The 26,440-nt window shown below is 47.5% G+C and overlaps 1 protein-coding gene across 1 annotated transcript; it reads left to right on the plus strand.

The window, feature by feature from the left end:
• The first annotated feature begins 774 nt into the window (after nucleotides 1–774).
• Nucleotides 775–26,256, plus strand: cdipt (CDP-diacylglycerol--inositol 3-phosphatidyltransferase (phosphatidylinositol synthase)). Its single transcript, XM_080522425.1, has 6 exons — nucleotides 775–897; nucleotides 4,693–4,827; nucleotides 20,157–20,310; nucleotides 22,722–22,803; nucleotides 22,979–23,060; nucleotides 24,000–26,256. The coding sequence occupies exons 1-6, from the start codon at nucleotides 855–857 to the stop codon at nucleotides 24,149–24,151; spliced, it is 648 nt and encodes a 215-aa protein (XP_080378551.1). The 5' UTR covers nucleotides 775–854; the 3' UTR covers nucleotides 24,152–26,256.
• The last annotated feature ends 184 nt before the right edge of the window (nucleotides 26,257–26,440 follow it).

The following is a 26,440-nucleotide window of genomic DNA, read 5'->3' on the forward strand; positions in this document are numbered from 1 at the left end:
ATGTAACATTTCTCTATACCGCTCATTTACAGGAGGGTAGAATGTAACATTTCTCTCAATCATTTACAGAATGTACAGGAGGGTAGAATGGACGATTTCATTGTAATAATTGTATATGTTTACTGTATTATTAAAGCCTTTGATTCATTTTATTTGACCATTCTTGTCCTAATCAGCACACACTCAACACAAACAATTATTTGCAAATAGTATTAATGAAGTTACTTGGAGTAAGATTATGAATATAAAGATAATATGCTTTCCTATTAACAGTACATCGACAACTGTCATTGCAAAGCCTTTATTTTGTAACTGCCGTCCTCTAAGGCCCTACATAATTCAACATTATTATACAGTTTATATTTAATTAGGAGAATGTATGGTAATGATATCCATTAAGGTTCATGCATTAATGAACTCAATTAAGTTAGTATACATAATACATTTGCTTTTATATATATATATATATATATATATATATATATATATATATATATATATATATATATATATAAAAGAAAAAACTTGGTTTTGGATGTGTCAGGGAAATGTCCATTTCCACCCCCGTATGTAGGATGGATTATGTCCATCATGCATCTGGGTCAGATGAAGCCCTTGATGATCTATAAATAGCCTCTCTGCCCCCTGGCAGTTAAAGGGGAGGTACCTGGGGCGTCGCACCGGAAGTGTGACGTCACCCACTCGGGGGGGGGGGGCAGCAGCAACAGCAGCAACAGCAGCAGCAGCAGCAGCAGTCGTCGTCCAAACTAAGAAGGGAAGAGGGGAGGAATAAACATTCATATCGGTTTTCGTCAGCAAGAAACACCTTTAATCGATTATCCCTCTCTGCTGCTATGGCTGAAGAAAATATATTCCTTTTCGTTCCGAATTTAATCGGTGAGTTGTTGTTGTTGTTGTTGTTGTTTTTTTTTCAAAAGGATGGTCCGTATGTCACATTGAAGGCAACAAGCTAGTGCGTTAGCGGTTAGCCCTGGTTAGCCCTGTCTGGGTGGTGGGTTAGCCCTGTCTGGGTGGTGGGTTAGCCGTGGTTAGCCCTGTCTGGGTGGTGGGTTAGCCCTGGTTAGCCCTGGTTAGCCCTGTCTGGGTGGTGGGTTAGCCCTGGTTAGCCCTGTCTGGGTGGTGGGTTAGCCCTGTCTGGGTGGTGGGTTAGCCCTGTCAGGGTGGTGGGTTAGCCCTGGTTAGCCCTGTCTGGGTGGTGGGTTAGCCCTGTCTGGGTGGTGGGTTAGCCCTGGTTAGCCCTGTCTGGGTGGTGGGTTAGCCCTGGTTAGCCCTGTCTGGGTGGTGGGTTAGCCCTGGTTAGCCCTGTCTGGGTGGTGGGTTAGCCCTGGTTAACCCTGTCTGGGTGGTGGGTTAGCCCTGGTTAGCCCTGTCTGGGTGGTGGGTTAGCCCTGGTTAGCCCTGTCTGGGTGGTGGGTTAGCCTTGGTTAGCCCTGTCTGGGTGGTGGGTTAGCCCTGGTTAGCCCTGTCTGGGTGGTGGGTTAGCCCTGGTTAGCCGCCCTGTCTTGGTGGTGGGTTAGCCCTGGTTAGCCCTGTCTGGGTGGTGGGTTAACCCTGTCTGGGTGGTGGGTTAGCCCTGGTTAACCCTGGTTAGCCCTGTCTGGGTGGTGGGTTAGCCCTGGTTAGCCCTGTCTGGGTGGTGGGTTAGCCCTGGTTAACCCTTTCTGGGTGGTGGGTTAGCCCTGGTTAGCCCTGTCTGGGTGGTCGGTTAGCCCTGTCTGGGTGGTGGCTGGTGGGTTAGCCCTGGTTAGCCCTGTCTGGGTGGTGGGTTAGCCCTGGTTAGCCCTGGTTAGCCCTGTCTGGGTGGTGGGTTAGCCCTGGTTAGCCCTGGTTAGCCCTGTATGGGTGGTGGGTTAGCCCTGTCTGGGTGGTGGGTTAGCCCTGGTTAGCCCTGTCTGGGTGGTGGGTTAGCCCTGGTTAGCCCTGTCTGGGTGGTGGGTTAGCCCTGGTTAGCCCTGTCTGGGTGGGGGGTTAGCCCTGTCTGGGTGGTGGGTTAGCCCTGGTTAATAATAATGCATTTTATTTGTATTGCACTTTTAATTCAAAAAGAATCTCAGAGTGCTAACAACCGTAAAAACATAAGTTAAAACAAAAACAACCTAAAAACATAATAAGTAAAAAACAAACAAAATAAATCACAAGAATGAACACAGGTACAGCAGTCAAAGGCCTTTTTGAATAAAAAGGTTTTTAGGCCTGTCTTAAAAGAGTCCAGGCTCTGTACTGCCCTTAACTGGTTAGCCCTGGTTATCCCTGTCTGGGTGGTGGGTTAGCCCTGTCTGGGTGGTGGGTTAGCCCTGGTTAGCCCTATCTGGGTGGTGGGTTAGCCCTGGTTAGGCTTTGGCCATGTCGACCACTGTGTATGAGGTACGTTATGACTGTCTTAGATGATGACTAAATGAATCTTGATGAGTTAGCTTATCAGCTGTGAGCTAGTTCCCACAACATGGCTGTGTTACCTTGTCAGATAGCCTACTACTATGTTTGTTGGGGGTTTAGGCAGGATCATAGGGGATGGCTTACATGTCATTTCATTCCACATGTTTTCATGCATTTCTAAGAATATTTGAGCATTCATTATTACATTCGGAAAATGTATTGATGTTATCGCAGGTTGTCAATTTAACAATATTCATACAGCGGATTAAAGTGCATGGAAATGTCAAAATCACTAGGGGGTATAACATGATTGACAATCATTACTCAGGTAGTAATTAATCATAATTACAAAAGTAGAGTAATATAACATTAACATTCATGGTATCATCAATAACCATAATTAGTCATCATGAAACTGCTTTGGAGGACCAAGTGTTGTGAGTGTAATCCTCTATCATTGTTATTTTTACAATAATATTCATGAGATTACCCTTAAGAACGAACACAGGTGTGGAACACGATCTGGCAAGGGTCTGACATGACACCGCCTCCTATTAGGCTGTACTGGACATAACTACTACTACTACTACTACTACTACTACTACTACTACTACTACTACTACTACTACTACTACTACTACTACTACTACTATGACACCGCTTCCTACTAGTCTGTACTGGACATTACTACTACTACTACTACTACTACTACTACTACTACTACTACTACTACTACTACTACTACTACTACTACTACTACTACTATGACACCGGCTCTTACTAGGCTGTACTGGACACAACAACAGCAACAACAACAACAGCAACAACAACAACAGCAACAACAACAACAGCAACAACAACAACAGCAACAACAACAACAGCAACAACAACAACAACAACAACAACTACTACTACTACTACTACTACTACTACTACTACTACTACTACTACTACTACTACTACTACTACTACTACTACTACTACTACTACTACTACTACTACTACTACTACTACTACTACTACTACTACTACTACTACTACTACTACTACTACTACTACTACTACTACTACTACTACTACTACTACTACTACTACTACTACTACTACTACTACTACTACTACTACTACTACTACTACTACTACTACTACTACTACTACTACTACTACTACTACTACTACTACTACTACTACTACTACTACTACTACTACTACTACTACTACATTTTATTTAAAAGCGCCTTATTCAAACTCAAGGACACTGCACAGAAAAAAAGAAGAAAAAAAAAGAAGAGAAGCAGGACAATAAACAAGAAAAGAAACCCACAACAAACAAAAACCGAATAGAGAGACACAAGATAAAAATCGTATTCAAAAAGTAAAAGAAAACTAGAGCCTCTTACACGGCCTACTACAGGGTCATGGCTCTGACTCGCTAATCATTAGTGGATAACACTTCTCTAACAAGGGAGATTGTCCTCCGTCTTCTCAGTCCACTCTTATCTGCCACAAACTCCACAGGGGTTATGGTGTTCAGGACTGGTATGGAAGCATGTCTCTGGTGTGGCTCCTTATCCACTTAAGATGTGTTTTTAAAGAGTAAAGGTCACTTATCTCCTGAGAGGATCACACAGCTGCATGTACAGTGCCTTCAGGATGGATTCAGACCCCTTCACTTTTTCCACATTCTGTCGTGTTCTAGACAGATTTTAAAATGGATTTAATTAAAATAATTTGCCATCAATCCACATCTTCCACACAATTTCAGTAAATGTATTACAATTTAAATACAGAGACACCTCATGTACATAAGTATCAGAATATCAGAATCAGATTAGTATTCTGACCCTTTGCTATGACACTCAAAATCACTAAAATGCAAAAATGTCATCAAATCACCCAGTAAGTTGAATTGAGGCCATCTTAATGCAAGGATAATAGTTCATTTCATTTTGGTATTAATATCTTACTACTAATAATAATACATTTGACTTATAGCGCTTTTCTAGACACTCAAACTCGCTTGTTATTATAGGGTTTCTGATTTGCATAGTAATCAATACACTCAGTGTGGATCAGGTTGTCATTCCAAACTGAGCAAACAGAGAGGAACAAAACTGCTCAGGAATACGACCCTGAGGCCTGGGGAGACTTACAAAACATCGACAGAGTTGAATGGTGGAGAGGAAAAAGCACAGTGGATGGGACAACATCATCTCAGTCACTCTACAAAATTGGTCTATAACCCAAGTGGCCAAAAATAATCTATCTCATATCCATAATTGTGTTTGCAACCAGGCTATGCCCGCATCGTGCTGGCCCTGGTGGCCTTCTCCCTGATGCAGTGCTGCCCAGGCACGGCCGTGTGCTGCTACCTCCTCAGCGCCCTCCTAGACGCCTTCGACGGACACGCCGCCCGGGCCCTCAACCAAGGTACCTCCCTCCACTCTGTGTGTGTGTGTGTGTGTGTGTGTGTGTGTGTGTGTGTGTCAGTCAGTTACTAAGTTGTGTGTCTCTCTCTCTGTGTGTGTGTCAGGTACTAAGTTGTGTGTGTGTGTGTGTGTGTGCATTGATGCAAACTAGTCACCTTTCGGCGAAATTCGCAGTTTTTAACTCAAAATAGGTCATCCACGTGAATCATGGAGATTTGAAAAAAATAAAATAAAATAAAAAGTAGGGGGGGGGGTCATGAAAGTTGTGTCGTGACGTCATCATGGGCAAAGCAGTTAGTTTCAGTGAACTCATTCATTACAATCAGTTCACTAAAAATATTTGTCCAAAAGAGTCGTTCATCCAATCATTCAGTGCTTCTCAGAGCTTCGACTCACTGCGCGTAGTCCATTCACTGAACTGAAACACGTCAGTGTCCAGTGAGCTGAGAATGTAGGGGCGGGGCCGCCTTCGTAAATTCACTTTGCAAGTGACGGCCTCTCGTCCAATCAAATTACTTGGTCCATCATAACATTGAACCCAGTGTGGGCTGGGCTCTGGCGAATTTACGAACGCGGATAAAGGTACCGTTTTCAAACAACTGAAAGCTACTATAAATATCGTACCCTATTATGTAAAGACTTAGAATTTCACGACACTTAATTATTAAATAAAATATTTGGTACTACTTCGAGACTTTCAAGACAAGAGGCTTCCCACCAGTTCAGTCAGTGACACCTGACACCTGACACCTGCCTGTAATTAGTTCAGATTTCCTCGCCAGCGAGTTGCATCGTGGAGAACTGCACACACTCACGGTAAGTAACCTGTTTGAGTAATTATATTATGGGGGTGGAAAAAAATGAAGTATATATTAATACAAAAAGAAATGCGGGTGGTGAGGTAACTTGACATGTTAAGGTTTCTTCTAGCTTGCTAACGTAACGTAAATTAGCAATGGTTCTTCTCCATAGATTACGTTTACAAGCACACCAAATTCAGATTAAAGTCAATATGCAGGGTATTGTAACCGAATAGGTGTTTATAGGTGTTTATATGCGCTGTAGCAACTGGAATATTCTGTTTACATTTGAAAGGGCAAAATAATCTGGCCGCATGTAACTAGGGTTGGGTACCGTTTGGGTTTTATCCGGTGCCGGTACCTAACCGATACTTTAAAAACGGTACCGGTACCAAAACGGTACTTAATTCGGTACTTTAGATTTTTTAAAATGACATATATATATAATAATAACACGGTCGACAACATTAAACAGCTTTTCACTTTTTTATTGCTGAGGCACAATATATATTAGTTAAATATACACTCAAATGAAAATAAATGAAAATAAAACTCCTGAGCCTTGGGGACTCCATTAAGCTGGGGGTGCCTATCGTTGGTACTGATGTCGAATACGAGTACAGTACACACTTGTTCGGCAGCCCCTCAAGGACATCAGAATATTCTTAGAAAAGGGATCTAGTGAAGAGGCCTGCATAGCCCCCAGAACCAAGAAGACCAAGAGGAAATATAACTCTGATAAACTGGAGCCCTCCACCTCGTCAAAATCCAAACTATGTTGCCGCTCAGCTACTACAACTCCCCTCCCCCTCTCTGGTCCATGATACATGACGATTGATTTTTCAGACACAGTAGTAGGATAAGGACAGTACCCGAATATCAAGAGATCCCCGATCATATTGTCCACCTCGCAGAGACGCAGCCACACATCCGCACAACGTCATCAACAGACGCGTCGAATCCTGGAGTGCACTGTCCAATCAAAGGCTTGCGTTCGTAAACTTGCTCTGAGAGTGTCGCAGCGCACACTAGGCCCGACGTCATAAGGGGAGCAAGTCATTTGATTGGACAGAAGGCATTCCACGAGTGGTCATCAGAATTCCAGAACGAGTTTACGGAACGCACCCATAAGTCGAGCGTCGCGTTACGCCAACCCGCTAGCGGAAGTTGCTTTTAGCAACCTTCTCGTTATCCTTCCGTACTCGCTGCTTTCACTGAGTGGAAATTTAACAGGCGATGTGACGTCACGAGTCACCAGTTGACACCGGCGAGATAGAAAAGTACCGAAATGAGGTACCGAAATCTCCTTTGCGATTCGGTACGGGTACATACCGAATGTAAAGTAACCGGTACCTACCGGTACCGATTTTCGGTACCCAACCCTACATGTAACTGCGTATTAAGGTACACTGGGCATGCGCGTACTGGTTGAATACAGGAATATGGTGTGCATGTAACGCAGTCATTGATATCTACTTTAGCATCATCAGTAGCCTAACTACTAGTAGCCTAACTGTACCACCCGCTTCAATTTGTTTTCAGAATGAGAATGAAAGAATTTGGAGAGGAAGATGCCATTATTGTGGCTCAGCTAGATGCAGGAGTGAGGTGCAAGTGGAGCTGGTCCTGGCTGAAGCTAGACTCAAAGAGTGACGTAAAGGGCAAAGAATATGTGTTCCCTATGTCTCAGTTTTTTTAAAAGATTGACAAACCAGGACATGCCTGGTGCAGCCTCTGCTGCAAAGAGATTAATTATTCAACCAAGGGCTGCCATGCCCTTGTGGCACATTGTAAAACTGACAAACATTGCCAAAAAGTGGTGACAATTATGACCACACACAGTGTCATACCACCGTCAGCAAGTCAGGGCCCATCACAGCAGAGCCCATCAACTCAGGGTCCATCACAGCAGATCCCATCTGCTCAGGGCCCATCAGTGCAAGGCCCAGAGAAGATGAGAGAAAGAGTTACGGTGCCAGTACCCCTGTTTGAAAGGGTAGCAAATGCAGAGGTGAGTGTGCATATAGTGCTATATAGATAACAACTAGCACAGATAATATAAAGTCGTAAGCCTAGACTTTGTTAATCAGAATAGGAAATCCCCCATATACAGTGAATCGCAGTATTGAATTATTTTTATAATGATGTCATGTTTACTTATTACAAGCTATGTGCAAGTGGTAACATATAAAATACTAATACTATTTTCGGGGGTTTTCCAGGCAATGGTTCTTGCAGTTCTTGCAGAACATTCCCTTCCCCTCTCTATAGCCCCTGTCGTCCGTGAGCTTGCTGAGACACTGGCTCTGGATAAACCAGCTCTGGCAGGCATGAAGCTATCCCGGACAGCTGCCACATACAAGATGGTCCAGGGCCTGGGGCACACCTTCTCAGAGAGGACGTTTGAGAACATTCGGTCATGCCCTTTCTCCATCAACCTGGATGAGAGCACATCAAGCTCCAATAAGAAGGTGCTGTCAATCCTTGTCAGCTACTTTAATCAGGAGCTGAAGCATGTGGTCGGCTCGCAGACAACAGGCCCTGTTAAAGAAAAAAGGGAGGCAGGAAGAGTTTGGTTGCCAGCCAACAACCAGTGCTGCACAAAGCAGGAAGACTGCAGTGGAGGAGGACAGGCAAGCCACAGTGAGGCACATGGCTGCTCAAAAAAGAAAAAAAGCACTGGAAGTGCTGGTACAGGCAAAAAAGCCAAAAAAGCACAAGTGATGTGCTTGGTGGGATGGACTGGAGTGGGTGGATGGTTGGGGTATTCATCAGAATTGGTTTTATTTGTTAAAAAATAAATGTTATTTATAGTTCAACATTGTTCAAAATATATTTACAAAATAAATTATACATCTAATTCTAATGCGTTTTCATTATTGTTACCACTGCTTCATAGGTCTGAATAACACTGACAGGCTTTATATGTGTCCCTTGAACAGAGCTTGTATAGAAAAATGATGCATTGCATCATGGGAAGGTGCCTGGGCGCCGCGCAATGATAATTTCCGTCGTTTTCAGTGAAAAAAATGTTGTCACCTTTTTGGGCCATCACCAGTTTGCACCCCTGCTGTGTGTGTGTGTGTGTGTGTGTGTGTGTCAGGTACTAAGTTGTGTATATCTGTGTGTGTGTGTGTGTCAGGTACTAAGTTGTGTATATCTCTCTGTGTGTGTGTCAGGTACTAAGTTGTGTATATATCTGTGTGTGTGCGTGTGTGTGTCAGGTACTAAGTTGTGTATATCTGTGTATGTGTGTGTGTGTCAGGTACTAAGTTGTGTATATCTCTCTCTGTGTGTGTGTGTATGTGTTTGTGTGTGTGTGTGTGTGTGTGTGTGTGTCAGGTACTAAGTTGTGTATATCTCTGTGTGTGTGTGCGCGTGTGTCAGGTACTAAGTTGTGTATATCTCTGTGAGTGTGTTTGTGTGTGTCAGTGTAAGGGTCTCTAGGCACAGAGGGAGGTCGACACAGAGGAACAGGTGTAGAATAGGTATTTTTATTTAAGTCCCGCACAGCTCAGCACCGTCACCGACGTGCTGAGCGAGTCTTTCCCCCCCCCGCTGCTTCCCCCTTTCGGGACCCGCTTCGCGACACGGCCCCTCTCGGGACCTCTCGGGCCCCTCTCGCTCTCTCTCTTCCCGCTGCTTCCCCTTTCGGGACCCGCTCCGTTCGCCCGGCTCTCCGCACCCCACCCCCTTTCGGGATCTCGTGCGTCCTCGCCGCGGCTCTCTCTCTCTCTCTCTGTCTCCCACAGTGCGTCTCCGTGCGGCAGGTACTTCCTGCCCCTCCCATCTCCCGAGGGAACAAACACACACAGGTTAAATAGACCAGTGGGATAACGAGTCTGATCACTGACACCTGTCCGTAATCAGCTCATTATTCCCCCCCCAACGACAGTCTGGCTCCCTCTGCAGGCCAGAACGCGCCATGCTCCCCACACACCCCCACCGCCAGTTCGAGGCCGGGAACACAACCGGCCGATAGCCTACTCCCCCCCCCCCCCCTGCACGGGAGAGGAAGTCGGCCACGATCATCTGCGCCCCCGGCCTATGAACCACCGTGAAGTTGAAGGGTTGCAACGCGAGGTACCACCGGGTGATCCTCGCGTTGGTATCCTTCATGCGGTGGAGCCACTGTGGAGCCGACCGCCCACCGAATGGCCAGACACTCCTTCTCCACCGTGCTGTACCTGCCCTCCCGCTCCGACAGCTTTCGGCTCAGGTACAGCACCGGACGGTCGGCTCCCTCCACCTGCTGGGTCAGCACCGCCCCCTCCCTCTATCCGACGCGTCTGTCTGCAGAGAAAAAGGAATGTCAAAGTTAGGAGCATACAAGACTGTCTCCCCACAGAGGGCGTTCTTAATCCCATCGAACGCTACTTGGCACAGCTCACTCCATTGGACCGGATCTCGGGCCCCCTTCCGGGTGAGATCGGTAAGGGGGCTGGCCAGCTCCGAAAACCCCGGCACAAACTGCCGGTAGTAGCTGGCCAGTCCCAGGAACCGCCTCACGTCCTTCCGGGTCCTGGGCCGCGGGGCGGCGGTGATCGCAGTGGTTTTATCCACCTGCGGTCGCACCTCCCCACCGCCCAGGATGTACCCCAGATACCGGATCTCCCCCCGCCCGATCACGCACTTCGCCGGGTTAGCCGTCAGCCCCGCCTGCCTCAGCGACTGTAGTACCGCAGTCACCCTCTGCATATGCTGCGGCCAGGCGTCCGCATAGATGACAATGTCATCTAAGTACGCCGCAGCATACGCAGAGTGCGGCCGCAGACTACGGTCCATCAGCCGCTGAAACGTGGCCGGGGCCCCGAACAACCCGAACGGAAGCGCGGTGAACTGGAATAAACCCCGCGGGGTAGAGAATGCTGTTTTTTCCCGGGATACCGGCGATAATGGTATCTGCCAGTATCCCTTCGTGCAATCCAATGTAGTGTAATATTTAGCCGTGCCAAGCCGGTCCAGGAGCTCGTCGATCCGGGGCATAGGGTAGGTATCGAACTTTGACACAGAGTTCACCCGTCTATAGTCAACACAGAACCGTACAGACCCATCGCGCTTTGTCACCAGCACGCCCAGTTTTAGCATAGCGTCTAATTCCCGGCTCACCACATCTCGTTTGTGAGCCGGCAGCCTGTATGGCCGTGTACGTACCGTAACACCCGGTTGCGTAACTATATGATGCTCTATGAGGCGAGTACGACCGGGTATAGGGGAGAACACATCTGCGAACCTATGTTGCAATTGATCAACGTCCGCCCGCTGGTTCGCCGAGAGATGGTCGCCTAAGCAGGCCGGGGCGCTAGTACTAGTTTTTGGGACCTCCGGCCCGAACTCATCTTTCTCGGGAAGTAGCGTCACCAGGGAAACAGGGACCACCTCATTCCATTTTTTTAGGAGATTAATGTGGTATATTTGCGTGCTATCCCCTCTATCCGACCGCACTACCTCGTAGTCTACATCCCCCATTCGCCGTGTGACCACGAACGGCCCTTGCCACTTGGCGAGTAATTTAGAGCTAGACGTGGGCAGTAATACGAGGACTTTGTCTCCCGGTGCGAAATTGCGTAGTCTAGTCCCTCTGTCGTACAGCCGTTTTTGACGCTCCTGGGCCTCGAGCAAATGCTCCCGTGACATAACCCCCAGTGAGTGGAGCTTTGCTTGTAGGTCCAGGACGTATTGTATTTCATTTTTACTGTCACTAGACCCTTCCTCCCAGCTTTCTTTAATCAGGTCTAGGACGCCGCTCACACAGCCCGTCAGTGGCCGGGTGATACACGCTCGTTCGGACCGCCTTAATGTCTAATAACCCGTAGAGTTCCCTAAGTGTTCGTGACATAAAGTTAGTGCCTTGGTCGGTGAGGATCTCTTTCGGGATCCCCACCCGGGAGATGACCTGGAATAACGCCTGTGCTACACTCTTTGCAGAGATAGTACGAAGCGGTATTGTCTCGGGGTATCGAGTCGCGTAGTCTATGAGGACTAACACGAACCGATAGCCCTGTGAGCAACGTTCAAATGGCCCGATTATATCCATCCCAATCCGATCGAATGGTGCCTCTACCAGGGGGAGGGGGCACAGCCGGGGGATTGACTAATTGGCACTCGCGGCAGGATGCGCACCACCGCCGCACCTCTGCCCGAATCCCCGGCCAATAAAATCGAGCCATTATCCGATTTAGTGTTTTGTCGTATCCTACAGGCATGAAAACAGGTCGGGGTGAAAAAGGTGAGAAGGATACGAGACCGCTTCCCCCCCCCCAAACATTTTTTTCTCCAAATCTGTTATGCAATAGTCAATTTTAGTGAGTTGTTTATGTACAAAAACGAAAATATGAATGTATAATTAAGTGCAAATAAAGTATCTTTACATGTTCACATGTAAACATACACATATGTTGTATAAGAAACTAGACTGACAACTTCTCATGAAATGCGCAACAGCGCAGCTTTAATATAAGCTAGTACAGTGTTTCCCAAACTGTGGGGCGTGGGGGATGCACATGGAAAACAATGTAGTGCTTTTGTCCGGCGTGTCCCCATCCTTCTCAAATATGGTCCTAAGCATTAATGTAACCTATGTTTTTTTCTTCTTGGCCTGAACCAGTGTCTCCAGGGCCCGCTTTCGTTGTTTTGCCACATGCTTCAGCCTTGCCCTCTTCTCGTCTTCGGCTGCCTGCCTTTTGGTCTGCTGAGCACTGACAGTGGCTTGGGAGTCATACTTGCTCTGCTGCTGCTGCTTTTCTTGCAGACTCTGCTGCAACTGCCTTTTGTAACTGGCTGCTGCTGAGCGGATGTTCTGGCACAGGGTTCGGTCCACCTCCCCGTACTTCACATCCTCCCTTTTAAAGAGCTGCACAGCTGTCTTCTCCCTGGACTGGAGGGTGTACTTTATTGTTTGTATGGCATTGAAGGTTGGAATCTTCATGTTTCCACTTCTGTGGTCAATTACCTCATTCATAAAACTGAAAGAGGACTCGACTCTGGGTCCATGAAAGATGGAGAGGCAGCATTTGACGATTGCACTGAGGGCGGGGAACTTATCCGGCTTGTCAAACACATGACCCCACCACTCCACCATGCTCTCTCCCTCCTTGAAACTGGGAAGGCTCAGATCAATACTGTAATGTAGGAGCTCTTGCTGGATATCCTTGTCAGCTGGCAAGAGGTGGCCCAGCATATCACTCAACCTGCCAAGGAATAGATGAGAATCTGAAGTCATTGTAAGGACATGTGGCAACAGGAATCCCAATGCACCTGGTTATATATGGCAAAACACTTTTCCATTTTATTCTAACCTCTTCAACTGGGTGGTTGCCTGTGAGTGGCCTCTCAGAAGTGGGTCTAGAGCAGACAGGGCCCTCAGAGTCCGACTGGCCAAGGGGAGCTTCTTCTGCAAATAGACAGCAGTGGTGGTGTAGGCTTTCCTGACTTTCTCCAGGAATGGCGTCAGCAGCTGAAATATAACACCACAAAACGGACAATTATTTTATGTCTCAAAAACAGTTGAGAAAAAGGGTCAAGCAGGTTATGCAGGGTACTAACAGCATGGTTGGGATTCCTGCTCCTGAATGTGTCAGCCTCCTGTCCCACATACACCTCCCTGGAGGGCAGCAGCATGTCATCACCCAGCACCATCTCTCCCAGAGCCCTGGGAGACAGCTGTAATGGAGACAGGGTTATCATTATCTTAGCTGAAGACAGAGTTATCACAATTCTCAGCTCTAGGTAGAGTCCAATGGAAAGAGTGATCATCATCATTCCATTACCTGAGTAATGTGTTCTGGTTTCATAAAGCAAGCCAGGAAAGCCAGGAACAGCTCAAGCTGCCGGTCGTGGAGTTTGTGAACCAAGGTCTGGCTACCCTGTGTATGTAAAACAAAGTCTTGTGAAATGGATCACCACCATTGGATGCACAGGTGCAGTCAACAGTTGCGTTAATTTCCAACACAAGGTAACACTCAGCAGGAAAACCATGACATACTCCTTCAGGAGAGCCAGCACAGCCATGTAAAGACTGACACTCAGCAGGAAAACCATGACATACTCCTTCAGGAGAGCCAGCACAGCCATGTAAAGACTGACACTCAGCAGGAAAACCACGACATACTCCTTCAGGAGAGCCAGCACAGCCATGTAAAGACTGAGCTGTAGCACTGTTGTCGTCTCCTCATGCCACAGCTTCTGACAGACCCTCTTTTTTCTGTCACGGCCTTGCTGAGTCATGCCTGTGAAAGAGATTCATTATCTCAAGTGTAAATAAAGTACATATTCCTCATCATTTCTAACTTAATTCTGAATTACTAGATTAATTATGGGAAATCACTGTACTTGGAGCTCGCACTACGGGGAACTAGTTTTGTGGGCCTATCAACAAAACAGCAAGAAAGTAGGAAGCCCACTTGATGACCCAAATTAATAGATTACTCATCCCCCACTCAAAACACCAGACAACAGGTAAAAGTGCTAATTATTCTAAAGGGATTGTAACATCAAGTCCTATGAGCTCAACTAGAATTCACCTTTCCGGTTGAGGTCCTCATGTATCGCCTTGATTCTGGCTCTTGCTGCCTGATTAACACGATACTGTGTGTATATCAGTTGCAGGGGCTCTCCGTACAGCTCCTTGTTGTCGCTGGTCAGGAAGCCAAAGTAGAGGACCTTGTATGCTGGCATCATGGCATGGGTTGCCATGCTGGCATCATAAGCAGACAGCCAGCGATGTGACACAAAGCCCCTTTGAGGGCTGGAGGCTGGGACATTGAGGATCTGACATACCTCTTTGAGGTACATCACCTGACAAAGACCGATTATGAAATAGATTTTGAAGGAAAGACAGACAGACATTCAACACATTCCATTGTTTTAGTCTAGACTGACAAATTCAGGTCATACAGACACGGACGGAGTTCCCTAGTGTGAGTTCCCTCAAGAGGGAGCTTAAGCGCCGTGGTCTCTAATGTGTTTGCCGCTTGTTTACCTGATCTGGAGACCACTGATGGTCTACTTGGAGATCACTGAACAGCTGCTCAAGGTAGTGGTCGAAATGCTCTGCGAACTTCTTTGCCGCGTTGTGGATGTGGTTAGTGTTGTTCCGATACAATTTTTTGATCCCGATACCGATACCTGACCGTGCAGTACTTGCCGATACCGAGTACCGATCCGATACCACGGCGTTTGAAAAAACAAAACAAAAAAACATGTTTTTTGAGCCGCATACTCACCTCGATGTAAAAGTATTGCTAACACTTAGTCTGGCACTGCTCAAAACCTTTGTAAAACAGGAAAAAATACCAACAGAGAGTGAATGCTATAGAACTTTTTTTTATTGTCTACCTGGTATGGTGACAAGAAAATCAACCCCTTATAAAACCTGAAATGTGGCTCTCACAGATGCCAATCAGTGCAATAGCCATTTAAGATATAAAACAGTCGTAGTAGTAGTGCAACAGCAAGTGAACATTTACAAACAAAATAACTTTAAGATATAAAACAGTCGTAGTAGTAGTGCAACAGCAAGTAAACAATTACAAACAAAATAACTTTAAGATATAAAACAGTCGTAGTAGTAGTGCAACAGCAAGTGAACATTTACAAACAAAATAACTTTAAGATATAAAACAGTCGTAGTAGTAGTGGGGCTCCTCCTCGACGGTCTGGAACCTTTTGTCGACAGCCGCTAGTAGGGTTGCTTTCATTGTTTTTATCCCGCTGTCCTCCTCGGTCTCTCGAGTCAACAGTCGCTTCAGTACCACCGCCGTGGGGACGACTTCAGACGCGATGGAGGTGCTAAAGCTGATTTGTTTCGTAATCTCCTCGAATGGAGCCAGGACGATGTTTACTTTTTCAAGTAAAGCCCACTGGTTGGTACTCAGGGCGTGTTTGTTTTTCAGCATGCGTGTTTGTTTTTCCGCGATTGTGAAAAGCTGCCACGCCATTGGTTGAGAGCAGCTGCTCTGGGCCAATAGCGTTCCAGCAGAGGAGCATGCCTGGGCATGTCTGGGCATGTCTGTGTTAGGAAGGCTGTGTCAGGCTACTATAGCAGACAAGCTGAGAAAAACGCAACGTGCTGCGTTTGAACAAGAGTTTGGTATCGGGTGTTATTATTTGTTAGTACTCGCCGATACCAGCATTTTTGTGCGTATCGGTGGCCATGCCGATACTAGTATCGGTATCGGAACAACACTAGATGTGGTGACAGGAGTCTCCATCTACGTCGAGCAGGGTTGGACAGTACTGGTGGATCCTTATCTGAAGGCCGGTCTTGCTACCCCTCATAACAGAACATGAATCCATCAGCATGCTCACTAGATGTTTCCATGGGATGTTATTTTGCTTGAAGAACTCGCAGAGCACCCTCTCCAAGGTGGCAGCATTCACCTTTACGACCTCCACAGACCCCAAATGCTCCACCATCACCTTCCTCAAGTCATCGTGGAAGTAGCTGACGAGCATGGAGAGGACCTTCAAAATCAAACCAAATTTAAAGTCAAGGTTAATTTGCCATGCAACATTTTGACTGGGCACACACACACACACACAAGCACAAACAGAAGGATTTAAATGGCTAGAGTATGAGACCAACCTTTTTGTTGTTGTTTGTTGTACTCTCATCCAAGTTTAAAGAAAAAGGAAATCTCCTCAGGTTGGAGAAGGTCCTTTCAGAGAAGGTCCGCCCTAGTCAAAGTCAAAGACAGATTAATTTGTCACATGCATTCTAACAAACACAATATAAAGAGAAATGTTGGCTGCTGGCTCCTATGATGTGCTAAAATAATTAAAAAAACTAGAAATATAAATACCTAAACCATGGACCATCTTATATGATGCTGCTATTCTCGACAGCTTCATTCCCTGCAAACCCACTTTGTCCAGGGCAAGAGTCTGCGCAAGCTCCACAATTACTGGAGCAATAGCAAACGGGAGGGAATGTTCTGCTATCACTCCAAGAAGCATTGCCTAGAACACAAATTATGCAATTAGTTAAAAGCTACTGTATTTCAGTGTCTTTTATGTTTAAGTGATGATGTGGTAAACAGTGTGCTGAACTGGTAAAGTATTCTATGCCTAAATAGTGATGCTGCCTGTGCCGACAAATAGAGCTACACCCATCTCTGTATTTGCTATACGGTTCACAGCAGGTAGTACAGGTGCCTGGCACTGCTGCCTGATTTTTTCTGGACCCTGGCTTGCAGTTGATGCCGTCCCTCTGCTCTGAAGAAAGGTGCTGGCTATACTGCGTGTTGTGGATATGCCATGCATCTTCTTTTTGTGCACTTCAGTTTTACAATGTACCTGCAGTGCATGGCTGCCCTTGTTTGCGTAGTTAATATCTTTCTGACAGATAATGCACCTTGCCAATCCCTGCTTGTCAATCTTCTTGAACACATCTGCCAGATGGAATGAAAGCTCTTGTCCGTTTGTCTCTACCTTAGCTTCTAATTTAAGCCATGACCAGTTCCAGCTGCACTTTATTCCTCTATCTAGTTGTTTGACAACCAGAGCATCTTTCTCTCCTAACACACTCATTCTGAAAGAAAAACAATGTTCACAAACTCTTGAGTAACGTTATCTGCATATATACCATATATCTGCCATATATCATACTTCCGTTATATATCGAAAAATATGATGATAAATACATACAAAAGTATGATATATATGGCAGTCTCACGCGCCTGTCACGTCTCCAGTACATTAGAACTTTGCATCCTTTGATACATATGGCGGGATGTAAGGATCTGTAACTTCGCAAACAATGGCAAAATTGAAATAGTTTACTCTATGTTCAACTGCCGCGGCGTTGCCTTATATACAAATATTGTATGACCCTCCCGGTCAGCCTGCTCACACGGTGCGGCTCCACGGTTCATTGGTAGAAAGGCATTTTTAACGAACTCCCAGCGAAATCAAAACACGAAAATCTTCTGTCACTACCTTTTCCAGTTGAACATAGAGTAAACTATTTAAATTTTGCCATTGTTTGCGAAGTTACAAGATCCTTATATGTATCAAAGGATGCAAAGTTCTAATGTAGCTACTGGAGACGTGACAGGCGCCTGAGACTGCCATATATCTGCCATATATCATACCTCAGTTTTATATGTTTTCATCATCATATTTTTCGGGCATTTAGTTCATTAAACGGCGAAAATCACTGGCGGACCTGGGTTGCGATTCCATTTAATTTACAGGGAACTGTGTGTGTGAAAGGGGCTAACAGCTTGCAAAATAGGCTGACAACGCTAACGTTAGTAGTTATCTGTACTGTATCTGTACTTAGTAATGTTAGTACCAAATGTTAGTACCAAAGTTAGCCATCTATCGTTAGCTAGCAATTTGTATTTTGTTAACGTTACATTCTTACCTCAGTATTTGCGACTTCAGTCCTTGTCTTCTCTCAGCATACAAAAACCGCGGCTGACGTTCTGTCACCAATTTCTTCACCAAGGAGTTTCACATTACAGTTTCAGCCCTTCACGCCTGCGCACCTGTTGCTTCTCTTTTCTGTAGCCCAAACAACCATCAACGGCCCATCAAAATCTAATCGTTCAACGTGCGTTCCAGACTAAAGAGTCGCTCTGCTCCGCCCCCCCCCCCCCCAAAAAAAAACAAAACTCATCAGATCTGTATGATTCAGGAAAGTCACCTATTTTGGATTCAAAACGGCTAATTTCGACAAAAGGTGAGCGATTATCATGCCTGATCCTAAGTGGCCTGCCATAGGGTTATGATGCGCCGCCTGGAATATAGCTTCCCGGTGGCTCCTAGGTACCAACAACTGGGTCACTTCCTCGTCCCTGCTCGAGGGGGAAGTCGGCCACTGGAGGGAACGCAGGCGGCGGATCAGCGGGTGCTGGACCCACCGCCTCCTCCGGCTCCTCGGCAGCGTCGGACGCCCTCGCATCAGCGCAGAGCACTGCGCACGCCTCACATTTCCCTGTCGGTCGTGCACGCACCCCCGTGGTTTCCCCTAATACCTGCGGAAACCCAGCCCAATTTAAACCCAAAATCAGGGGGTGCATGAGGCTCGGACTAACCGCCGCCTTGACACTATATTTTTTCCCCCCATAACGAATTTCGATGGTGACCACCGGATACTTGTGACAATCCCCATGCACACACATCACCACAACCCGCGATGCCTCTAACAATGCCCCGAGTCGAACCAGGCGCTGGTGGATCATGGTCTGTTCGCAACCAGAATCCAACAGCGCCTGGTGCGTCTCGCGCTGTATCCTTACTGGGATGCGAAACGCCTGTCCTGGACGCGGGGGAGGGGACGGATCGCCGACGACGCGGACTACCTGACCCACCTCCATCTCGGGGCAGTCCCGGCGGAGGTGGCCAGGCTGTCCGCATCGCCAGCATCCCTCCTCTACCGTCCGTGGGGCCGTCTGTGGGGTGGAGGTTGGCCCCCCGTGTGCGTTCCTCCCCCCGGTGGCCCGCCCCGTCCTCGGGGCAGGCGTTGGTGGCTCCCGCCGCGGCTCCACCCCAGGCCGTACCCCAGGCCGCGCCCCGCCGGCGCGGAGCCGGGGTCGGGGTAGGGCGCGGGACCGGGGATGGGCCCGGGCTGGAACCTGCGGTCGGGGCAGGTGGTTGTCGGGGAAGGGGTCGAGAACGGCCTCCGGCTCGTCCCGCACCCCCCTCCTCTGGGCCCGAACCCGGGGACCTCCCCCGGGTGGCTCGGTGCGGTCCAGTAGCTCGCGGAGCATGGCCCGCTACTCCGCCTGTCCCCGCACCATCTCCGCAGCCATCACCTCCTGCGCCTGCTGCATCCGGGCCAGGTGCGCCACCACCTGGAACGATGAATCCATGATCCTCTGGGTGTGTGCCGACCCCCTCTCTGTGCCCCTCGTTGGGTGCCAGATGTAAGGGTCTCTAGGCACAGAGGGAGGTCGACACAGAGGAACAGGTGTAGAATAGGTATTTTATATATATATATATATATATATAAGTCCCGCACAGCTCAGCACAGTCACCGACGTGCTGAGCGAGTCTTTCCCCCCCCCGCTGCTTCCCCTTTCGGGACCCGCTCCGCGACACGCCCCCTCTCGGGACCCGTTCGCTCCCCGGCAGAGCTCTCGCTCTCTCTCCCCGCTGCTTCCCCTTTCGGGACCCGCTCCGTTCGCCCGGCTCTCCGCACCCCACCCCCTTTCGGGATCTCGTGCGTCCTCGCCGCCGCGGCTCTCTCTCTCTCTCTCTCTCTCTCTCTCTCTGTCTCCCACAGTGCGTCTCCGTGCGGCAGGTACTTCCTGCCCCTCTCATCTCCCGAGGGAACAAACACACACAGGTTAAATAGACCAGTGGGATAACGAGTCTGATCACTGACACCTGTCCGTAATCAGCTCATTATTCCCCCCCCAACAACAGTCTGGCTCCCTCTGCAGGCCAGAACGCGCCATGCTCCCCACAGTCAGGTACTAAGTTGTGTATATCTCTGTGTGTGTGTGTGTGTGTGTGTGTGTGTGTGTGTGTGTGTGTGTGTCAGGTACTAAGTTGTGTATATCTCTCTCTGTGTGCGTGTCAGGTACTAAGTTCGGGGCCATGCTGGACATGCTGACTGACCGCTGTGCCACCATGTGTCTGCTGGTGAACCTGGCCCTGCTGTACCCCGCCTACACCTTCCTCTTCCAGATCAGCATGAGTCTGGACATCGCCAGCCACTGGCTGCACCTGCACAGGTACATCTACCCTACACTCACCTGCACAGGTACAACTACCCTACACTCACCTGCACAGGTACATCTACCCTACACTCACCTGCACAGGTACAACTACCCTACACTCACCTGCACAGGTACATCTACCCTACACTCACCTGCACAGGTACATCTACCCTACACTCACCTGCACAGGTACATCTACCCTACACTCACCTGCACAGGTACAACTACCCTACACTCACCTGCACAGGTACATCTACCCTACACTCACCTGCACAGGTACATCTACCCTACACTCACCTGCACAGGTACCACTACCCTACACTCACCTGCACAGGTACATCTACCCTACACTACATCTACACTACACACAGGTACATCTACACTACACTACACACAGGTACATCTACCCTACACTACATCTACACTACACACAGGTACATCTACACTACACTACACACAGGTACATCTACATTACACACAGCACTGGCTGCACCTGCACAGGTACATCTACACTATAATAATAATACTAATACATAGCGCTTTTCTAGACACTCAAAGACGCTTTACAAACTGAAAAGATTGAGTAGAAATAATAAAAAGAAACAAAAGGTAAATAGAAGAAAGTATAGAGCCCTAATGAAGGTAGTGCTGGGGACACATGGGAAGGGGAGGGGGAGAGGGTTAACTGGTGAAGGTGAGCTTGAAGAGGTGGGTTTTGAGGGCCTGTTTAAATGTTGGGAGCGTGTTGGCCTGTCTGATGTGGTTGGGGAGGCGTTCCAGAGGGACGGGCCTGAGGCTGAAAAGGCCCTATCACACTACACTCAGCACTCCAGTTGAAGGGGGATGGCATCCCCCATGAAATAAAAGTCACTGAAGTCACTGACGCTGTGGGGATGCTAAAATTGTCCCCATATGATAAAATCCACCATCCCCCCTGATTTTCTTTTACAACTTGAGTACTGACTACACTACATTACACTACACTACATTAGATTACATTAAAAGACAAATTGTCGAATACATGAGAACCTTGCTTTCAAACTGCAAACATGAAGCTAAGAATCTAGGTGTGATTATAGATTCTGACTTAAGCTTTGAGCCTCACACCAAATCTATCACTAGAAATGCTTTTTATCATCTACGCAAAGGTTAGACATTTTCTCCGGCAAGCTGATGCAGAAGTGTTAATGCATGCTTTTGTTATTACCCGTTTGGACTATTGTAACAGTCTCCTTTCTGGTCTTCCGAATGAAAGCTATTGGCCAGCTGCAATTAGTAAAAAATGCAGCAGAACAACCAAAACAAGCAGAAGAGCTCATATAACTCCTATTTTAGAGACACTGGCTTCCTGTTAAGTTCAGAATAGATTTCAAGATCCTTCTGCTTGTTTATAAAGCTCGCACTGGCACAGCACCAGAATATCTGAAAGACCTTTTGCTAGCATATCAACCCAATAGAGCTCTCAGGTCTTCTGACGCTGGCTTTCTCTGTGTACCACATGTACAAAAGAAGAGATTTGGTGAGGCTGCATTCTCATTTTATGTACCCAAATTGTGGAATGCACTGCCAGTTTACATTAGGGATGCAACCTCAGCAAATATGTTTAACCCTAAACCTAAGTCAAGACTAAAAACCCATCTTTTAATACTGCCTTTAAATGACTATGGGCCGGTTTCACAGACAAGGCTTAAGCCTAGTCCTGGACTAAATCACACTTTCAATGTAAAATCTCCATTGAAGATGCTTTTTAGTCCAGGATTAGGCTTAAGCCTTGTCTGTGAAACTGGCCCTTTATCATTAAATGATGATTTATATAATGATTAAAGCACTTTGAGCTGCAACGTTTGCAGGAAAAGTGCTATACAAGTTATTATTACATTCAACTTTATTGTCAATTGTCAACCTCTCTCTCTCTCTCTGTGCGCGTGTCTCTCTCTCTCTGTCTCTCTCTCTCTCTCTCTCTCTCTCTCTCTCTCTCTCTCTCTCTCTGTGTCTCTCTCTGTGTGTGTCTCTCTCTCTGTGTCTCTCTCTCTCTCTGTGTCTCTCTCTGTGTGTCTCTCTCTGTGTGTCTCTCTCTGTGTCTCTCTCTCTCTCTGTCTCTCTCTCTGTGTGTCTCTCTCTGTCTCTCTTTCTTTGTCTCTCTGTGTGTCTCTCTCTCTCTGTCTCTCTCTGTGTGTGTCTCTCTCTGTGTGTCTCTCTCTCTCTGTCTCTCTCTGTGTGTCTCTCTCTCTCTCTCTCTGTCTGTGTCTCTCTCTGTGTCTCTCTCTCTCTCTCTGTCTCTCTCTCTGTGTCTCTCTCTCTGTGTGTGTGTGTGTGTGTGTGTCTCTCTCTCTCTCTCTCTGTGTCTCTCTGTCTCTCTCTCTCTCTGTCTCTCTCTCTCTCTCTCTCTCTCTCTCTCTCTCTCTCTCTCTCTCTCTCTCATTCAGCTCCATGATGCAGGGGTCCTCCAGTCACAAGGCCATTGATCTGTCTGGCAACCCCATCCTGCGCCTCTACTACACCTCCAGGGTAGGATGGCACACCGCTACGGACACACACACACTCACACATTCACATTCACACTCACACTCACACTCACACTCACACTCACACAATGCACATTACACTCCAAACTGATTTTCACAGACATACAGAGATGATGCACAGAGACAGTGTGTGTTGTCTAACTGTGTGTCTCCCTTAGCCGGTGCTGTTCATCATGTGCATGGGCAACGAGCTGTTCTTCTGCCTGCTCTACGTCCTCCACCACATCGAGCAGCCTGCTGGTGAGTTGTCTCTCCTCCTCCTCCTCCTCCTCCTCCACCTCTCCTCCCTTTCTCGCTCTCCATATCCTCCTTTCTCTCTCTACCCTCCCCTCCTCTCTCTACCCTCCTCCCTCTCTCTACCCTCCCCTCCTCCCTCTCCCCTCTCTCTCTCTACCCTCCCCTCCTCCCTCTCCCCTCTCTCTCTACCCTCCCCTCTCCCCTCTCTCGCTCTACCTTCCCCTCCTCCCTCTCCCCTCTCCCTCTACCCTCCCCTCCTCCCTCTACCCTCCCCTCCTCTCTCTCCCCTCCTCCCTCTCCCCTCTCTATCTACCCTCCCCTCCTCCCTCTCCCCTCTCTCTCTACCCTCCCCTCCTGCCTCTCCCCTCTCTCTCTCCCCTTCCCTCCTCCCTCTCCCCTCTCTCTCTACCCTCCCCTCCTCCCTGTCCCCTCTCTCTCTCCCATCCCCTCCTCCCTCTCCCCTCTCTCTCTACCCTCCTCTCTCTCCCCTCCCCTCTCTCTCTCTACCTTCCCCTCCTCCCTCTCCCCTCTCCCTCTACCCTCCCCTCCTCCCTATATTATGATTATATAATGAGTGGAGCACTTTGAGCTGCAATGTTTGCAGAAAAAGCGCTATACAAATAAAAAGTTATTATTATTATTATTATTATTATTATTATTATTATTACAGTTGACAGCAGGTGAGTACAGAGTACAGAGGAGAGAGGTCCTCTGTCGGGTACAGCCTGGTGTAGGACAGCCCTCATGTCTTTAAGGAACTGTCACTCCCTCCCACCGCCTCACCTCGTTCCTGAGCCAACCAGGAAGTCCCGGGAATACCCAGGGGGAAGACTCAATCTTCTCTGCTAATAATAAACCCTTTCTTTATCTCTCTCTCTCTCTCTCTGTGTCTCTCTCTCTCCCTCTCTGTATCTCTCTCTCTCTCTCTCTCTCTGTGTCCAGCCTGGCTGCAGTGGCTGCTGGGAGTGTGTGCCGTGGTGTCGGTGCTCAAGTCTGGCATCAGCCTCCTGCACCTGGTCACGGCCTCCAGGAACATGGCCGCCATCGACCTGGCCGAGCGCCAGAAGGACAGGGACAGGGCCAAGACGGAGTGAGAGAGAAAGAGCCCCCTCCCTGTCAACCCCCCCCACACACACACAGGGGGGTGAGGGGGGGGGGGGTGGAGATAGAGATGTCGGGTGTGTAAAAACCTCTCCCTCTTTGTATTTCCCTTTCGTCTGCACTGATTTGTTAAACGGAGTATATTTAAGTGAAAGTGTGTATCTGGTGAACGCCGACCCCCAGGGAACCTGCTGTAACCTTGTCTAGCTGTCTCACTTCCCAGCAGACCGCTGAAAGGAGAGAGAGAAGTAGTGGAAACCGCCTGAGATTTTTTGGGGGAAACTCATCCTTTTTCGCCACGTTGCTTCGTCTACCTTTTTGCAGGAAATTATTTGTAAAAAACGTACACTGGGCCTTGTTTCCCGACACTTCAAGGCAACCTTCGTCCTCCTTTCACAGGAGTTATCACAGATGTTACATGACTGGGTAGGTAGGTAGGTCAAAGCTCTGTCGATCGGAGCCTTTACTTAAAAGAGGATTTTTTTTCCCCCTGTCATTCCCCCGGTGATAGTTCGAGACGGTATCCATCTTGGATTGACCAGAAAATACGTATCAATCAAAAAAGGTTTTGGGTAAAATAATACATTAAAAAACAACCTGTCCAGTCATGTAAGGCCAGGTGTTTGGAGGATAGAAGGGTGGAGGTTTTTGCGGTGTGTTGCCACTTCAGGCCCTGAAGCGAGGGAGGAGAGGAGGAATGTGGGCTGTTTGATGGACCTCTGGAAGGATAGAAGGACTAGAGAGGTGGAGGGTGTTTGTTGTAGAGAGGTTGGTGAGAAGATGTGGGAACAAAAACATGAGGATGTAATGTAGCCTGAGACAAAGACCACGAGGTAAGAGTAATCAGGGGACCTTTAAAGACGATACTGACCATCAATATTTATTTTAGTTAGAAGGCGGTAACAGCTATCTCAAACCCTCTGTTCTAGAGCCTGCTTTACGGTGGCATAACGGCCACATAGCAATACTATGTCTGTATGTGACCAATGAAATAGGTCCTGGCTTTTGCCTACAAACATTTTTGACTAAAATTCACACACAAAACTGGGTACCCAGGTGCATGGCCTACAAGAGGAGTAGCCATGCTGAGATTCAACATAAGGTGGCGCTGTAAACTACATAATCATTACTCTGACGCCAAAAAAAAAAAGCAGTATTGTAGTTTGGCGCCATATTTAATCAAATTGTCCACAAATGCTTGCCCGCCAATTGTTGTGCGGCTTATATAGCTATATTCCAAATGTTTTACTTCTGTTATACTTCTGATGCCACTGAATTGACCTTATAACAGAGGGTGTGAGTGAGGTGTTACCACCAAGTCATGTCCACTGCCACTGCCATTGCTATTGTTAAAAAAATTATATTCCTATGCTTGTTTTTATTATCGCTATCCTTATTATTATTATCAGTAATTATTTGAAATTGTTGCACTTAGAGAAGTGTTGGTTATCTGTTGTTATTTTAAGGTGTTTTTCTATTTCATTTGATTTTTTTCCCTGTGGTTCTAGTGACTGTGGAGGAAGTGTGTGTTGTGAGTGTGATGGGTGCCTTGGGTTGGGATGTGGAACACTCACACTCACACGCTCTCTCTCTCACAGGCCCATTTGGCACATTCCTTACCTAAAAGTGAAGGCCACCTGAGTAGTATATGTTTATTATTCACGTCTTTATGATTATGAGAACTTCTCTAGTACTGTGTGTGTGTGTGTGTGCGTGTGCGTGTGCGTGTGCGTGTGCGTGTGCGTGTGCGTGTGCGTGTGCGTGTGCGTGTGCGTGTGCATGTGCGCGTGTGCGCGTGCGTGCGCGCTGAGTACTGATCTGTTTCTATATTAGTGGTTGTGTTTGGAACATGTCGGTGTGACGGCCAGGTAGCATCCAACACGTTAAGGAGAATGTACTGTAATCAGTTTGGGGTGAAATGGAGCTAAGCCAGAGGCTCATGTGTATGTCTAAGATGAATATAATAATATATATATATATATATATATGTATTTGATGTAGATGTTTAGGCCTTGGTTTTATTTCCATACAGTCCATCTCCGGCTTGCACTTGAATGTCCTAGTCCGACTGTAACAGGTGGAAGCTGCAATAAAGACATCAAGAGCTGTTCCAACTGTCTGGTCAGGCGTGCGTGTGTGTGCGTGCGTGTGTGTGTCCGTGTGTGTGTGTGTGTGTGTGTGCGCGTGTGCGTGTGTGTGTGTGTGTCAGGACTGTCTAATTGATCCTGTCACGGCTGGTGCATCCGCCTGCGTCTTCCCCTTTAAGATGCGTGGGACATGTT

This window comes from Nansenia antarctica (genome assembly GCF_963989245.1).
Source record: "Nansenia antarctica genome assembly, chromosome: 2".
Lineage (NCBI taxonomy): Eukaryota > Metazoa > Chordata > Actinopteri > Argentiniformes > Microstomatidae > Nansenia > Nansenia antarctica.

Excerpts from the sequence above, each read along its gene's own strand:
- cdipt (XM_080522425.1), top strand. The coding sequence starts at position 855 with ATGGCTGAAGAAAATATATTCCTTTTCGTTCCGAATTTAATCG. Across the intron at positions 4,828-20,156 it reads CGCCCGGGCCCTCAACCAAG|GTACTAAGTTCGGGGCCATG; the intron begins GTACCTCCCTCC and ends TGTGCGTGTCAG. Across the intron at positions 22,804-22,978 it reads GCCTCTACTACACCTCCAGG|CCGGTGCTGTTCATCATGTG; the intron begins GTAGGATGGCAC and ends TGTCTCCCTTAG.